The sequence below is a fragment of the Arabidopsis lyrata genome (genome assembly GCF_000004255.2).
Source record: "Arabidopsis lyrata subsp. lyrata unplaced genomic scaffold ARALYscaffold_3, whole genome shotgun sequence".
Lineage (NCBI taxonomy): Eukaryota > Viridiplantae > Streptophyta > Magnoliopsida > Brassicales > Brassicaceae > Arabidopsis > Arabidopsis lyrata.
In genome coordinates this window covers 10,201,380-10,217,456 of record NW_003302553.1, presented here as the reverse complement: position 1 = coordinate 10,217,456, position 16,077 = coordinate 10,201,380, and the positions used below count along the sequence as shown (strand labels likewise).

The 16,077-nt window shown below is 32.0% G+C and overlaps 2 protein-coding genes across 3 annotated transcripts; one reads left to right on the top strand and one right to left on the bottom strand.

The window, feature by feature from the left end:
* Positions 1–1,736: 1,736 nt before the first annotated feature.
* Positions 1,737–5,329, bottom strand: LOC9321591 (VAN3-binding protein). Of its 2 annotated transcripts, none has more exons than XM_021033745.1 (7): positions 4,808–5,329; positions 4,252–4,359; positions 3,547–3,979; positions 3,079–3,327; positions 2,960–3,009; positions 2,561–2,618; positions 1,737–2,167 (listed from the first exon to the last, which is right to left on the bottom strand). In XM_021033745.1, exons 1-7 carry the CDS (start codon positions 5,120–5,122, stop codon positions 1,953–1,955), a joined length of 1,428 nt encoding a protein of 475 aa, XP_020889404.1. In that variant the 5' UTR covers positions 5,123–5,329; the 3' UTR covers positions 1,737–1,952. The 2 variants fall into 2 exon arrangements, with proteins under 2 accessions (XP_020889404.1, XP_002883378.1); XM_002883332.2 differs by having other exon boundaries at positions 4,252–4,362; positions 4,808–5,328.
* An 8,611-nt stretch (positions 5,330–13,940) lies between these two features.
* LOC9319445 (protein AIG2 A) lies at positions 13,941–15,230 on the top strand. Its single transcript, XM_021033135.1, has 3 exons — positions 13,941–14,179; positions 14,272–14,344; positions 14,879–15,230. The coding sequence occupies exons 1-3, from the start codon at positions 14,055–14,057 to the stop codon at positions 14,954–14,956; spliced, it is 276 nt and encodes a 91-aa protein (XP_020888794.1). The 5' UTR covers positions 13,941–14,054; the 3' UTR covers positions 14,957–15,230.
* The last annotated feature ends 847 nt before the right edge of the window (positions 15,231–16,077 follow it).

Below are 16,077 nucleotides of genomic sequence, written 5' to 3'. Positions count from 1 at the left end.
ATTTTTCTTTCAGACATGTCGAACTCAAAATTTTGGAAATTCTCTTTAAAATTATTGTGTTTTTTTTTTCTGGTTGAACTACGGAGAAAATATACTTATAGCTGTACACATATGTCTAATATCTTGTACACCATAATAACAACTGGAACAGATTTTTGCATGAAACATATTCTTTTGGAGAAATGTTTATAGCAATCGTGTGGTGTTGATATGTTACATAATGCAATGGGAAACGATCTTCCAAGTTGTGCACATAAACCAAAGCGCAGGCGTACGAAACACACGAGTTGGTCTTACACAACTTAAGCTTTTAATTTATCTTCCAAGTCAAAGTCAGTTTTTTCACATGCAAGCGGGGCCTGTTTCTACTATTTGTTCTTGCCATATTAAGTAATACATTAAATTCACCATAAACAAAATTCAAAGTGTATGTATATATATGTACATGTATTTTCGTCCAAGGGATAAGGAAATGATGGTCTTAAGACTATGTATAATGTGTAACCATGGCCTTTTCTTCTATAAGTTATATATGCTTTTCTCCTAACATGTCATACGTACGAAACTACGAACACTAAGCCAAGCACATTATTGTTCTCTATATACCAAATCTTAACCCTGTTACTCAATTTGGTTTTTAAAAATCAGTTTCTATAGTTTGTCTTTTCATACTTTCATGCATAAACGCAAAAATGAAAATTTTATGAGCTAGTTAAAATAAAATTTATCAAAAAAAAAAAAAAAAAATTATCATAACTTTTAAGGGTTTTTTTTGGTGGATTTATAATAGATACCTTACGAATGAATTGGGCCAGCCCAAATACACACCCAAGCTTATTTGGCATAGGGAAAAGTCATTATGAAAACAATACTTATTCGTTTCCAAACACATGCATTTTGAAATTTTCATTGATTTTTTTTTGTCTAGATTGACTCAAATAAACTAATGATGGGAACATAAATTTTCATTAATATATTATATTCATAATCAAAACGGCATGGAAAACTAACATTGTTTTTATTGATATATTATATATTTTCATTGATATATTATACCATAGGAAAAGAAGGAGAAATAAATATTAAAATAAAATTTAAACGTATTATAAGAAAACCACTGCCGATATAAATCTAACATTTTTCAAAAACAAAAATAGTTACTTAGCTATCAAAAGTATATATGACATATATTGAAAAGAAAGAATCTATAATTTTGGAAACTTGTGTTGTATGTTGGAGGCGGGTGCATCAACGGCTAGCAACGAATTACGAAGATTTGTCGAGCTTACTAGAATCCCTGTAGCAACCACTTTCATGGGCTTGGGGCATATCGTTGAGAGGTGAGACGACGAATCGTCATTGCACATGCTCGATGGTTTGATGGTGATTTGTCACGGGAAAGCTCGAGGGTTTTGCTAGCAGGGCTAAAATTGTCCACATCGAATACATTGGATTTCTTCTAGAAGATTGGATTCAGTGGGTTTCGGACTTACTGATGTTACGAGACGTCAATAGTGAATCCATATGCGATTATTGTGAGCATACCTATTGGAGGTAATGGTTCCTGTTGAAGCACTAAGCCGGTATGAACATTTAAGCTGGATGATTACAAGAATGTGATATATGTTCGATTTCAAACATGAGACAAAAGCAAGATCAATATATACTTTGATGTTCCCAATATATATGGGAAAATGGACCTATCAGATTACCACTTTTTTTTATATATATTCATAAACTTAGAAACTAAACCATTTTTTACAAAACCAAAATTACAAACACCAAGATTTGTTTAATCAGCCACCCTATAGATGGCCCATTTCACCCTATATAATATACATATACCTTACCAAAAAGACATTACTCTTAAAAGCCCCCTAATCTTTCTTGAAGTTGTTAATTGGCCCCATAAGTTACATATTACCCCCAAACTTAACTCTTAAACTACTCCTTCATATCCTATATCTGTTATTCCTCTCGGCAGCAACAGCAAGAAGCCTTGAGACACCTTGTGTCCACATTTCATACTCTCTCTCACTCTTGCACTCAAATTCTACAATCCCTCGCGGAACCGTCTTTAACCCAAAGTATCTCAAATCCTCTCCTCCTTCCAGCAAATGGCGGCCTGGCCAAGCCGGAATGTTTTTGATCACATCAATCACAACATCTGAAGTAATTTAGAATAAGAAAAAAAGATTAGGAAAATAAAATATAAAGGGAGAATGTGCAAGAGTCTTGATATTCACATTCAAAAGAATACACTTAAAAAAAAGTTAAAGATGGCGTCTCCTTTTGTTTTCATCCTCTGATCACTTTAGTCCCAAAACCCTTTTGCTTTTCTTTTTTCTTTTCTTCTCAAATCCCCAAATTCAAAGTAGACCCACATCAAAGTTTTGAATTCTCATATTATTGATAGTATCAGTAGATAGTGACAAACCTAAAGCTTTCACCTTTAGTTATGTCACATTAGTACTATGAGAAAATCAAACAAATTCTTTGTCTTTGAACTGATTAGAATCTTGATAGTTGTATGCATAATAAGGGTAAAAATTTCTCTTACTTTTGTTCTTCTTTGTGAAGGTCCCTCCTACATGCCTGCTCTTCATCTTCAATATAACCTTCATGTTCAATAACCAAATCAAAATCATAAGAGTGATGCCAAGAAATGGTTTAAACAGAGACTAAAGCAGATTACAAGATATACATCATTCACAAAATTGCTTTCTCTTCTTTTCTTGGTCTCTGAAATCTCTTTTTCATGTATTTTTTTTTTGTATTCTTTTAACAAGATCACACTCATGTGGGTGACTTAAAAAAGTTTCCACTGATTCGCTAATAATGTATCTCACTTTAATCTTTCTTTCCTCGCTTCAAAGTTCATCAGATCAATGATACCATTGCTCAAGAAAGAGACCAAAGAAACTCGGGAGTCGGAACACACGATAAGAAGGAATCTTACTTGATTTAGCCTATTTATGTAAACAGAAACTATTTTCCAATGAAGATCACCTGCCAAAACCATAACATTAGTTAAGAAAAATGATCCAAGAAACACTGTTAATAGATTAGCGTTTTTACCTTTGCGGGTACGTTTAAGAAGCTGGCCACCTCGAGCAAGCCATTCTCTGTTGCAATGTCCCAAGAAATTATCCTCAACTAGAAATTCGCCACTGTGACTGCTGCTTGAGCTGACATTGCTACCATTACCGTTACCATTAACATTGCTGCAACCTCCGGGATTGATTCCTTTATCCATTGGAATAACTGATGCAATGTTCCACACCTCCTTCATCGCCCTCGCCTTCAATGTAGCCACTCCTCTTAACGCTGCACCAGAACCAAAACAAAAAAAAAGGCACTCAATCTAAAACATGTTTTCACTAGAAACATATATCAATTTCAAAAACACTGACGACCAAAATGTGTCGTCAAATTCCCAACCTTAGCAAAAGTGCCAGATCCTTGATCAGTTTTGAAGTATCAAATCAAATTCATACTCACCAAAATGTCAATGAACTGAGAACAGATTAAAAATTAGAAAAGAACCTGTAGCTGCTCCAGCAGTTAATGTCATGATATCTCCGGCGGATCGAACATTAACAGCAGAACTAACAACAGAAGCTAAATGATCCCTCTCAGCTCCCATAACTTCAGCAGCCTCCACACATTGAGCAGCCACAAGTGTTGCAGCAGAAGCCACAGCCATATCCGTTTTAGCCATATTCTCATCTTTCCCAGAGCTCGACGAAGCAGCGGTTGCAGCCGCGATAGCAGCCACCGCAGCTGCCACACCAGCAACGGATACAGCAGCATGTATCTGAGCATTGTGTGCCCTAGTCTCTTCCTTCTTTTTCTCCCTCCGGTCTTTCAACCACCGTCCAACCGTCTTGGACTGTGTAGTTGTTGCCGTTATAGGTCCCGGAGTTGTTCCCGTTGAACGGAATTGAGAGTTGAAGTTATTGTTTGATCGACAAAATTGCTGCATAGACAACAATTAAAGCAAAAAAAATCACAACAAAATCAGATTCTGTTACACCAAAACAAATGAAGCAAAAATCTAATTAAGGTAACACTCTAACAAGAAACCAAATCGAGTAAAGAAGATTGCTTTTATATTAAAATACTTCAATAATAAAATAAAAATCCACGAATCTTCATCGAAGAAACCAAAAACGAAAAATTACTAAACTAATTAAACATGGATTATCTTATATCTCAAGTCATTAGCCGGTAGAGATTAAAGAACCAAACCTTAATGTCGTCGACTTCATGCGGTGAAATCGGAGGACTGTCGGTTAAAGAACCATTGAGAGGACCGCTGCTATGAGAAAGCCGACCAGATGTTCGTGGCGACACTTCCTGCTGCAATAACAAAATCATAAGAATTAAGAAGAAGACAAAGAAAGAACAGTGGAATTGTTAGCTTTTTGACTTGAAGAAAAATCCAAACTTTTTATTTTGTGATTATGTTATAGGGCCCATGAAAATCATATCGATTTTATTAAGGAAGATATATATATATATAATTACAAATCATTGCGCATGAAAAATTCTACTTTGGTTGAACCCACTGAAAATTTTATGATTCATGAGAATTGCGAAAGAAAAAAAAACGTGATCTTTAGACCAAAATCGTGCTTAACTCATGAAATTGTGATGACCCATTTGCAAATTTCAATGGAATTGAATCGAATAAGATCAAATTGACGAAATTAAGAGAATGGAGACAAAACAGAACAGAAAAAAATTGTCTTTTTGTCTGAAAATGCTCTGTTTTTTTTAAGAAGCGTTATACAAAACAACTCACAGACTGAGATAAGATACGATCCATGACCATCTGAGAAGTTTCGGAGCAAGCGAAGGAGAAAGGGTTTCCGGAGACGAAACTGTTCTCCTCCGTTTCAGTCTCGCCGGCGGTGATGGGTTGTTCTTCTTCGAGAATGACGGTGGTGCTTTCGATTGTATTCTTAGAGAGGATTTGCTGAGAAGGAGTGAGAGCTTTGGAGACTTCGTGAGCTGAAACACTCCAAGAGCGAGAGAGAAACTCCATCGGCTCTAATGGTGTCTCCGGTGGCCGGAAAATTGGGTCGGAACGCCATGGTGGAAGCACTGGTTTTTCCATTTTTACAGAGAGAGAGAGAATCTTGAAAGATGGATGTGAATGGCTGCGATTTATAGAGTTGTCTGATATGTGACAACGAGAGAGAGAGAGAGAGTAATGTATCAAAGACAGTGCTTTTTTTCCTCTTCTCTGCTTCAATGCTTTGCTTTATTACTTTCTCTGTTAAAAAGAAATTTTTGATATTTAAAGGTAATAAATAAGCTAGGGTTGAACAGTTAATTAAATATTTTTAGTTGTTAATTTTCTTGTAAATTAATTTAATTTACTTAGCTGTAAATTTTCTTTTACTTTAATACACCCTTATCTCAAATTTTAGATAATGTTTTACCTGAAAGCACGAATATATTAAAAAAGTTATATAAAAAACTTTCACTTTTGATAATTTAATCAATAATAATCAAAACTCTTAAAATAAATTTAACTTTGCAAAGAAACCTTAAGAAAGACAAATAAAAAATCCAAAAACGTCATATAAAAAACACAGGGAATAATATGTTTATCTTTTATGTACAAGGTATTTTAATTAAAAGCTGTAGACAAAAAAAAAAAAAAAGAAGGTATTTGTGCGCATGACTTGAAAGTTGAAACCTAGTTTAAGAAGATTGTTATTGTGTCATCAAAATTACAAAGTGAAAACCAATTATATAACATAGTCCTACGAGAATGACTACAGTAATTAATCACGGTAATTCTGATTTAACATAAGCCTTTACTTTACACAAACGATTTTATACAACAAATTGTATAGAAATCTGTATAAATAATTAGATAGTTCTCTCTCCATCTAGGATGTCCACATCATCATCCATGTCATCATATTTTTTTTTGTAGGCTCCACATATTTTATTTATTAAAACCAAAAACTAGAAAATTAAAATTAATTCACACATTAAACTAAAACAATATTTGAAAAAAATTAAATTAAATATTATGAAAAAAGAAAAAATTCAATAGACAACTGAAAATTTGAAAATTTTGAATAGATAATTATATTTTAATATATAATGAGTAAATATTTTAAAATAGTTAGAGATAGTAAAAAAAGAAACTTATCATATATATTAGTGGTACAACAAATATTTATAAGTGTTACAATTATTTAGTAGAGTAAAGAAAATAAGAGTTTAAAAATACCAAATTTAAAGGTTGTTAATTAAAATAAAAAGTTCATTTCTGAAAAATAGGTATTTTAAATTTGAGTACCGATTCAAAAATATGAAGGATCGAGAACATATTATTATTTATCATTATAATATAATAGAAATATTTAAATTTATATTTTTTCTATATTATTAATGTTTTCTAAATTAAAAACTGGTTCTTTGTTTCTTTTTTAAATGAATACTTAAAAAAATAAAAAATATATTAATCAGTGTTTAGGAAATTAACATAGATTAAAAAAACTAAGGTGATTTGAAATAAAGCAAAAAACTATCCTAAACATCATAAATAAAACTAAAATAATCTTATAGAATAATAAAACTGTGTAATAATAATATCTGAGAATGATATTTGAAAATTAGAATAGTAACAGTAGATTGAAGAGTTTTTTCAATAAATGAATTTTAAAATTAGAATAATTTATATGAGTTCGTAAGTGTCACATTTTTGCATAATCAACATTAAGAATACTATTTTAATCATAATATATGTTAAATTATATATGTAGAAAGAGAATTTTGTATTTTTCAGATAGTCAAGATAAAGTGCAAAATTTCACGCTGAAACCTATGTTTATGAATACGAATGAGTCCATATGTGAGATTTGGTGTCTATGAAGCAATTTTAGATGCACCAAAACTTGGTCGAAGAAACCTTACGACAAACATCTCCCCAGAGAAAATAGATACGATCTAAGGAGAAAAAAGAGTAAATATCAGGAGACTACGAGTGAATCATAGAAGATAACGAAATAAAATTTAGTGAAATGTGTGAGAAACTTTTTACTACTTGGAAAATATAATGCACATAGATAAAGTAAAATCTTCTAAAATTCAATTGGTTATATTTATATACAAAAAATGAAAATTTTGAATTATATACACAATCTAGTAAGAATTTAAGGTGACTCTGACTTCTATCTTAAAAGAGTGATAAATGGAAGGAAGACATAAATGATAAGGGACCTCATGAGTCCATGAGTGACCTGCAAAATGTGGCGACTCCATCCATCATTATTGAAATATTGGCAGGAGAAAGGTGTGCCCAACTTGCACCATTTCCATTGATCCTTTTTAACATTAAAATAAATTGGGAAAAATGTTATTAAAATCCCCAACTTATTCAAAACGTTGATTTAAATCTTCAACTCACGACGAAACGAAATAAATATCAAAATTATGTTGACTTTCCAAATAAATATTAAACTTATGTTGACTTTCTAAATAAACACCAAACTTTCATTGACTTGGCCATATTAGGCATGACGTTAAGTGAGTTAACAGACCATGTTAACGGGATTAATTTTCTATTAACAGACCCGCTAATTAAAAATAACAGTATTCCTTCTAAACATAAAACGACGTTGTTTTGTCGTAACTGCTCAATAAAATCCCGAGTTTCAAATCATATGAAGATTTAGGATTAGAGATTTTGCTCGATTTAGGGATCTAAGATTGACTTTAGGGATTTAATTCAATCGTTACGACTAAACGACGTCGTTTTGTTGTTATATGAAACGATGTCGTTATCAATTAACATGTATGTTAACAGAAAATTAACTCCGTTAACGAGATCTATTAACCTACTTAACGTCGTACCCCTTGTTTGAAAAATCGCTAGGCGCTAGTCGGGCGCTCGGCATGGGCCTAGCGATTAATCGGAAAATCGGATTAAAATCGGGGATTAATCGGGGATTAGTTTTAGGGTTATTTTAATATTTTTAAAATATATTAATCTAATATTGTAAAAATTTATGATTTTTATTACAAATTTATGATTTTTATTAAAATTTGAACACAAGTTATTGTAAAACATCACAAACTCTCCATTCAAATGATTGAATAACAAAAATAAAAAGTTTTTTTATACTTGCAATCTAAAAAATAATCGGGGTATATAAGATTAGGCGGAAAGTAATCGGATTAGGCGGAGAATAATCGGGTTACTGATTTTTTAGGGGATTAGTCATTAATCGAGGCGGATAGGGTGGGCCTAGCGATTAAGCGGGGAGTAATCGGGGCTAGGCGGGGATTTTTAGAACAGGGGTCGTACCTAATATTGGATTCCTATCTAAAGACTTAACGGATTGACGTTATAGTTTGATAAACGATGAATACAATAAAAAGAAATGAGGCGTTACAGTCTGATAAATAAAGAATATAATAAAGAAAAATAATATAAAAATAAAAATAAATGAATTGGTGTTATAGTTTGACAAAAAAAAATGATTAAAATAAAAAGAAATAAGAGTTACTATGTGATAAACAAGGAATACAATAAGAGAAAGTATAAATAAAAATTTGTGCCTGTAAAAAATATTGATACTGTTAAACCTTCTAACTTCTTTTTTTATTTTTGGTAAAATAAGCCTTCTAACTTTTCTTTAAGATTCAATTCAAATCGGTTTCTTTGACAACAAAACAATGGTGCGAGTTAAAGCCAAATTTTAGTTGCTGCTACTTGTCCCAAAGCCACAAACATTTTGTTTTTTAAAGTTAGGATACTGAGATTATCATCGCTTGAAAAAGGAACCCCAGAGTAGTAGTGCATTCCACAACATATGGGGAAAGAAGATCTTTCACATATTTTAGGAATAACAGAAATTTGTCACATATATAACATAATTTGAACTTAAAGATGATGCATCCCTTGGACAATGTCACCGTTCCCTCTTCTTTGATAGACCCTTGAAAACTCATAGCAAGACATCATAATGTTTTTGTTTATTTACAATTGTTGAAGTTTTTCTAGAGATATATAATACATACTTGAGATTAAGCATGCATAAGCTATAACAAATAACAACTCATTAACCTGAATTACTAACAAATTGGTTTTTGTGGTGCAGAAAATAACATGATCCAATCTCACATGGCTTGCATCAACGGCATGGACGGACCCACAGTTCTGTTTCTGAACCTGATGGTTGGTCTGGACTGGACCGGACCGAAGAGCTAGCTACAGAAAAAGGTACGAGATGACACGAGGTCGCAGAGAGTGGAGGTGTAGGGTAGTGGACAAAAGGGATAACCTCAGCAGAATTTGTCTCATTTGGTTAAAGAAAGAGTAGAATTATTTTCTTTTCTTTTTTTTTTTTGATAAAGAGAGTAGAATTCTCAATGTTCTCTCACCCTTTCGTATTAATTTCACGTTTTATATCAACTTTAGAAACTATACTAGATTTTGTTACGAATTATATTGTGATCTCTATACTATTAAAAGAGAAGTACAAATGAAAATGGGTCGGGTTAAAATCAGAAAATTAACCCGAAATTCTGAAATCGGATCTTTGAAATTTTTTTGGAATATAAATTCGAATTAATAATAAAAAATCGAAATAAAATCAAATATTTATGGAAATCAAATAAAATCTGATTGTACTTATGGTAACTAATAATAAAAGCATATTCCAAACAATATTATACATTAATTACATATAATAAATTTGTTCATATATTTTTGGGACTAATTCCATAACAATCAACGTTTTTGTCATTAATTTCGCTCATTTTAGCCAATTATCATTAATTGAAAGATATTTTACTTGCTTCTAAAGATTTCTAGAAAATTTATCACAAATAACCCATCTGTTTTATAAATTAAATTGATATTTTTATTTTGGTCGTGTAAATTAAATAGATATGAAATCCATGTAACTAATTTTAATTTAATTAGATTAAATCGAAATTATGATATTTTCATACCTATAGTCTATAGATTACCAAAGAAGTTTAATTTTCAATTTATAAAGATTTCTTGAATATGATTTTAGAATTATTCAAAAAGATGATAAGTATTTATTAAATTTTGTGAATCATGAAAAATAATAATTAATTTTTAATCATTATACTTCGTCTTTCAATCTCTCATCTAACAAATATATAAGATACATATTCTATTATTATTATGTTCAAACTTCATTTTGTTGTATGACTAAATAATATTCTCATTAGAACTGTCAAAGCGAGTTGATTCGTCCCGTTAAGTCCGTTTTGCGATAGACAAAAAAATATTTTGACTTGTAGTTAGTCGGTCCGCACGACCCGCGGGTAGCATATATGAAATACAAACCCGTCCCGCGAATGTATGCGGATTTTCGGGATTGTCCATGGATTTTGTTTAAATAATTTTAAAGTAACCAAAATTTAAAATACTACTAAAATAAATAAATAAATCAAAATACTATTAAAAGTTTGTTTAAATTACCACATGTTGAATAAATTATAATTTTATTAATAAATACTAATATGCGGGCTGATCCGCCAACCCGCGGATGAAAACTGATTAAACCTATGATCCACTGCGAATTAATCCATGTGGCCTGCTTATTTGCGAGTTTAATATATTTTCCCAAATCTGCCCCATAGTGAGATGATGTGGGCTCGACCCGCGGTTTTTGACCTATTTTGACTGTTCTAATTCCCATGAATCGTTTAATTTTAGAATTTTAAAACACAAAATTCTATTTTGTAAATCATAATTAATACGATGGGTATATTTATAAACAATTTTACATTTTCTCTACAATTCGTTATTATGAATATTTATAAGTATACTACACGATTCGTTCTACTAAAAAACACACATAATATTAAACGCAACGTATGTAAACCAATATTCTCCCGCGGTGGACCGCGGGTCCGATCCTAGTTATATTAACATAACGATATGCTCTTTTCAAAGGAAACTTACAATTATTTTTATTTTTCCGTTGAGATATTCGTGAATTGTAATTTTTTCCGTAGAAGCCGTGATAACTACTAGAAGTAAGCCGGGTACTATTCACGTCATTATTTAGTTTGTGTAACGTAGCGAATTGTGATCACGTTTATAAGCGAATTGTGATCACGTTTATATGGCACTCAGGCCTCAAAGATATATGACACAGTCCTGGCCCAACATAAATGTTTCATATGGGTTTTATTACATTAAAAGATATATGGTACTCAGGCCTGAAACATTCAATGTAATAAAAACCCCACAAGGAAAAAACGTTTGTGAGCAGTATCTATTTTGTTGTTTCATTTATGTATTAGTCACCGTATTTTTTTGGATCATTTTGCTGGAGCAAAACCATGAAAAGTCTTTGTTATTTCATTTCTAAAATAGTGATGTTCATGTTCGTTTCAAGGTCGCTAATTACATCAATCAACGTGGCGTTATTCGTTTTACAGTCGTTGATGATCAAATCTTGTTTGTTTTAGAGTTACTAGTTTGGCAACATATCTCTGTGACTAGTTTCGGCGATTAATTTGGTGAGGTAAATTAAGTTTGGCATTTTTTACAGTTAAAAATATATAGTTGACAGCAACTACGAAACAAACACCATTTAGGGCTTGATTGGTTCTCCCGCTAGCACCCTTCTAGCGGTTGCTAGCGGTCGGTTGCGGTTGTTAGCGGTTGGAACCAATCATAGAAACTGCTTCGTCCCGCTTTGAACCGTTCGAAATCGCTGAATTTCAAAAGCTCCTTCCCGCAAGCGTTTGCGGTTGCGGGCGGTAGCGGTTGGATTAAAAAACAAAAAAATCAAACATTTACTTATAATTATTATAATATATATTAATCATATATATCTTTCATCTTTGTATCACGTTCTCATCAGAAACCCTAATAATATTCTGAAACTCTATTCTCTCAATGTCTTCCACCCAAACTGATGAAAATCAATAACCAAATGTAAGTATCATATATCCTTTTATTCTTTCATCACCTCATGTGTAACTTTTTGAATATTTTTCATGGCATCGTTTTTTTTTTATTTTCATTACGTATTGCTTTGCTTTTTGATTGAATATATGTTTCGATTTGTTTTCTCGAATAGAAACTCACTTGCTTTTTGATTGAATTCAACGTTATTTACAGTTTTTCTCATTACTTAATGCAATTTTTTATGTTAAACCAGATGAATAAAGTACTCTCTTATTACAAAATTTCTTTATTTTTGAATAATTATTTAGTACTTTATTTATGGTTTTAATTATTAAGCATGTTCAAAATTTTCTAATATTATCATAATAATATATTGGTGTTTTTATTTCTTTTTTTTTGTATTATTTTTTTATTTATTTTGGTCATTCTTTTATTTAACTGCTATCGCACCCGCTGGTTTACCAGTCATAAAATTTTCGCAAACGCTCCTATTTTCAAACGCTAAACCAGTCGTTCAAAACGCTTGATAACGCTTAAAGCCGCAACCGCCCGCATCCGCAAACTCCTGCAACCGCAATCGCAACCGCTGCGTTTAAACCAGTCATGCCCTTAATCGTTGTAATCTGTTATGCTATAAACAAGTTAATTGTTATGCTATAAAACATGTTAGCGCATGATTTTTTTTTTTTTTTTATAATCCAGGTATCCGGGCCGAAACCCGACTAGCACCAAGGCTTGAGGCCGGTTCCTTTTTCGGGCCGTCCGAGCCCAACGTTTAGTGTGTTTCCTGGAGGCCCGAGGGGGCCAGGTGAAAACCTCGGTAGCCAACGGGAATCGAACTGCGGACACTATATTGGGATTACCCCTCAAGTACCACTAGCCCAATCCACGTTGGTTAACGCATACTGAAGCAATTATATTTAAAATGATCTATTATGCATATTTCGTGGACTGACCAAGACACAAAGAAGAATTCTATCGCGGAAAACGTTACAACTTTTTCTTAGGATTAGGTTAGTACCACTTAAAATTTAATAAAGTGTACAAAAGTTATAAGTTAAGTAACTCACTTTTTTTCCACAACCAAGTGGAGATTATACATATCAATATACATTGCATTATGGATGAATGTGATGTCAGTATGAATCTTTGGTAGTTAATCGCAGATTGTGATATACGTTTGACCTAGCTTAGCCATCGAACTTGATTTTGAAGAAATCTTAAGATCAACGAAAAAAAAAATCTCAAGTGGCTTGGTAACTAAAATATAAATAATAGTTGCGTATACGTGTACATACGTATAAACATACGTATATACGGAAGTCAAAAGCTTCGATATTAACTACACGCCAACCCTCAAAATAATTTCAGTACATGCAAGCTAAAATTATTACAATCCTCAGGTGATTATTAATCAGGTGATTATTAATCAGGTGATTGAGCTTAAAATTAAATTGTTAAGAACTTTACTTGAATGATATTGGGTTATTAACATAGATCACAAATAGTAAACAAAAACAAACACTAGTCTTAAAGACCAACAAGTTGTCTAAATTAAAGTAAAGATCAAGGGGGACTGGGGGAGATTTTGTATTCTGTCTCAATCCACAGTTTTCAACATTTGGTTTGTGTTCAAATATGTTTTCATGCTTTTTAGGAAAATTGATATTATAATTAGACAATAATGGTCTAAAAGTTTACTAAAACCGTGTTTCTGGTGGTAATTAATTAACAAGTAACAACCATCCGATGATTTATAAATGCCCCCTATGAAACTATGAATTTATATATTACTACATGGTTATGTGCTGGATCATGTTAACGGAGTCAAAACTTGTGTCGAAGAAACGAGGTCATTGTCTACGACATACTTATTAAATAAATAACTAAAAGACTATTTGTTAATTTTATAAGTCATATTCGTGTACTTTTTCAACTGTGCTACTAAGAGCATGTTTATTGGTGAGTTTGGGTGGGTTTTACCTCATTAAAAAAATGAAAAAAAAAAAAAAAATTTGGACAGAAAATGGGTTGGATCGTATCAGTCCATTGAGTTTTCTGGATCGGTTCAGTTCCACAGATGTCACCTTCTGAGTGGAGGAAACAAAATTAATCGGGAAGGATGACTAGCTCTGATCAATCTCCGTCGCACAACGTCTTCGTCTACGGCAGTTTCAAAGAACCAGCCGTCGTAAGTTTGATTCTTGAATGTTCTCCGGTCATCGTCTCCGCTCAACTCCACGGCTAGTTAGTCGTCTCTCTTCACTTCTCCGATCTTATCTTCCTTCTGCTTAGATTTTTTCAAGATTGATAAAATCTGATTTCTGGGTTTTTTGCAGTCACTTGTATAGACTCAAAGGACGTTTGCATCCATGTATTTCTCCTTCTGAGAATGGAGTAATCAACGGCAAGGTTTTGATTCCATCTCCTTCTTTTACAAGAAAAATTAGGGGTTTGAATCAAAAAATTGAGGTTTTCTTGTTTTAGTCATTTTAATTTCTGAAGCTGTAAACATTGTTTCTTGATTTGGTTGATTCAACATGTGGATCACAAAACCTGAAGTTAAGGGGTTGATGTTTTGGTGTAGATACTAACTGGATTAACAGATGCTCAGTTAGAGAATTTAGATATGATTGAACCGTTGTTCTGAGTTAACTTGGAATTTTATGTATCTGAGTTCTTGCTCTGCTTCACAATGTCGATTCAATTGAAGTTTATTTGATTGGAATTGCACTTGGTTGATTTGGAATTGCACTTGGTTGATTTGGGCCGTTGTCTTCTTACTCATATTCCTCTTGTTCTTTTTAGTTTTTACTTCATGATCACGATTCAGTGTTTAAGACTTGGTTTTGCTTCTTAATCATATTCTTCCTCTTCTATTAGCTTTCACTATATATTCACGATTTAGTGTTAAAAGACTTGATTTTGCTTCTCTTAACACGCTAGATCAAAGATGGGATTCCATGCTTGGTTCCAAAGGATGGAAAAATACTTGAGGAGGAAAGTGGGACATCAAAAGCTTAATGACTTTTGCTTTTACACCAAAAATATAAAATGATCAGAGTGAAAAGGTAACAACTTGTATCTGCAGCGACTTATCAATGGTTCTTTCTGTCTTCACATTTTAGACTTGTGAGCACTTTTAAGTTTGAAGTTTTAATGGGAACATTGATGTAAGAAATTGAAAGTCAATAGAGGTGTAGTTGCAGGTGAATGTAACTACCTTTTCTTCTTATGTTTCTTGAAGTCTAGGATTCTTATTAACTGGAATGAAAGTAAAAGTAGTATGATTTAAGTATAGGATTCTTGTTTACAAGTTAAGCAAAGTAGGACAAGCCATTGAGAACAATGATTTTTTTTATTTTAATTTCTAAAAGTAAATTATAATTTTTTTATTTTATTTTAGTGATACCCATTGAGTTTCACCATTAAACATACAAATTTAACAAAAAAATTTTTAAGTATCATAGATTAAACAACTAATTAAATTAATACTAAAAAAATTCTAATGATACTCAATGGGGTTTATTGATAAACGTGCTCTAACACATGTAGCTCGAGAGTTCATATCCCAATATTGTCATTAATGATTTATTCAGGAGTTACAATGCTTTTTGGCTTACATAATTTTTTCAAAAGCAACTTTTTTGGCTTGAAATATTTTTGTTGAGATTTTAGTTTGGATATGTTATTAGAAGTGTTTATATTTTAGCCAAAGTGGATACACAGAAATTAGAAAACTGTAGATGCATAATAATTATTATGGTACAAAGAACATTCTTTGCTAATTCTGACCTTCTCTACCAAACCAACGAAAGTCAAATCAATGCTCCCCTGTCACCCAATATATCAAAAACTTATCAATCATATCACATTTGAATTAATCATCTTTATAAAATATTAATAAACATGAACACACTATAAACTTTTTTTTTTTTTTTTTTTTTTGGTGCACCGAACACACTATAAACAAAGACTGACTCTTTAATGGTAACCATTCACATCTACAATTATTTTCCAACATCAAAATATAACTTTTCAAAGGAAGTGGTTACACCCATTGTCTATACATATGCAACATAATACTCCCATTTCCAAAACACAAAATTCTCTCATCAGTCATCACTCATGAGAGAAGAAACCTT

Excerpts from the sequence above, each read along its gene's own strand:
- LOC9321591 (XM_002883332.2), bottom strand. The coding sequence starts at position 5,122 with ATGGAAAAACCAGTGCTTCCACCATGGCGTTCCGACCCAATTTTCCGG. Across the intron at positions 4,363-4,807 it reads ATCGTATCTTATCTCAGTCT|CAGGAAGTGTCGCCACGAAC; the intron begins GTGAGTTGTTTT and ends TTGTTATTGCAG. Across the intron at positions 3,328-3,546 it reads AACTGCTGGAGCAGCTACAG|CGTTAAGAGGAGTGGCTACA; the intron begins GTTCTTTTCTAA and ends GTTCTGGTGCAG.
- LOC9319445 (XM_021033135.1), top strand. The coding sequence starts at position 14,055 with ATGACTAGCTCTGATCAATCTCCGTCGCACAACGTCTTCGTCTACGGC. Across the intron at positions 14,180-14,271 it reads TCCGCTCAACTCCACGGCTA|TCACTTGTATAGACTCAAAG; the intron begins GTTAGTCGTCTC and ends GGTTTTTTGCAG. Across the intron at positions 14,345-14,878 it reads ATGGAGTAATCAACGGCAAG|ATCAAAGATGGGATTCCATG; the intron begins GTTTTGATTCCA and ends TTAACACGCTAG.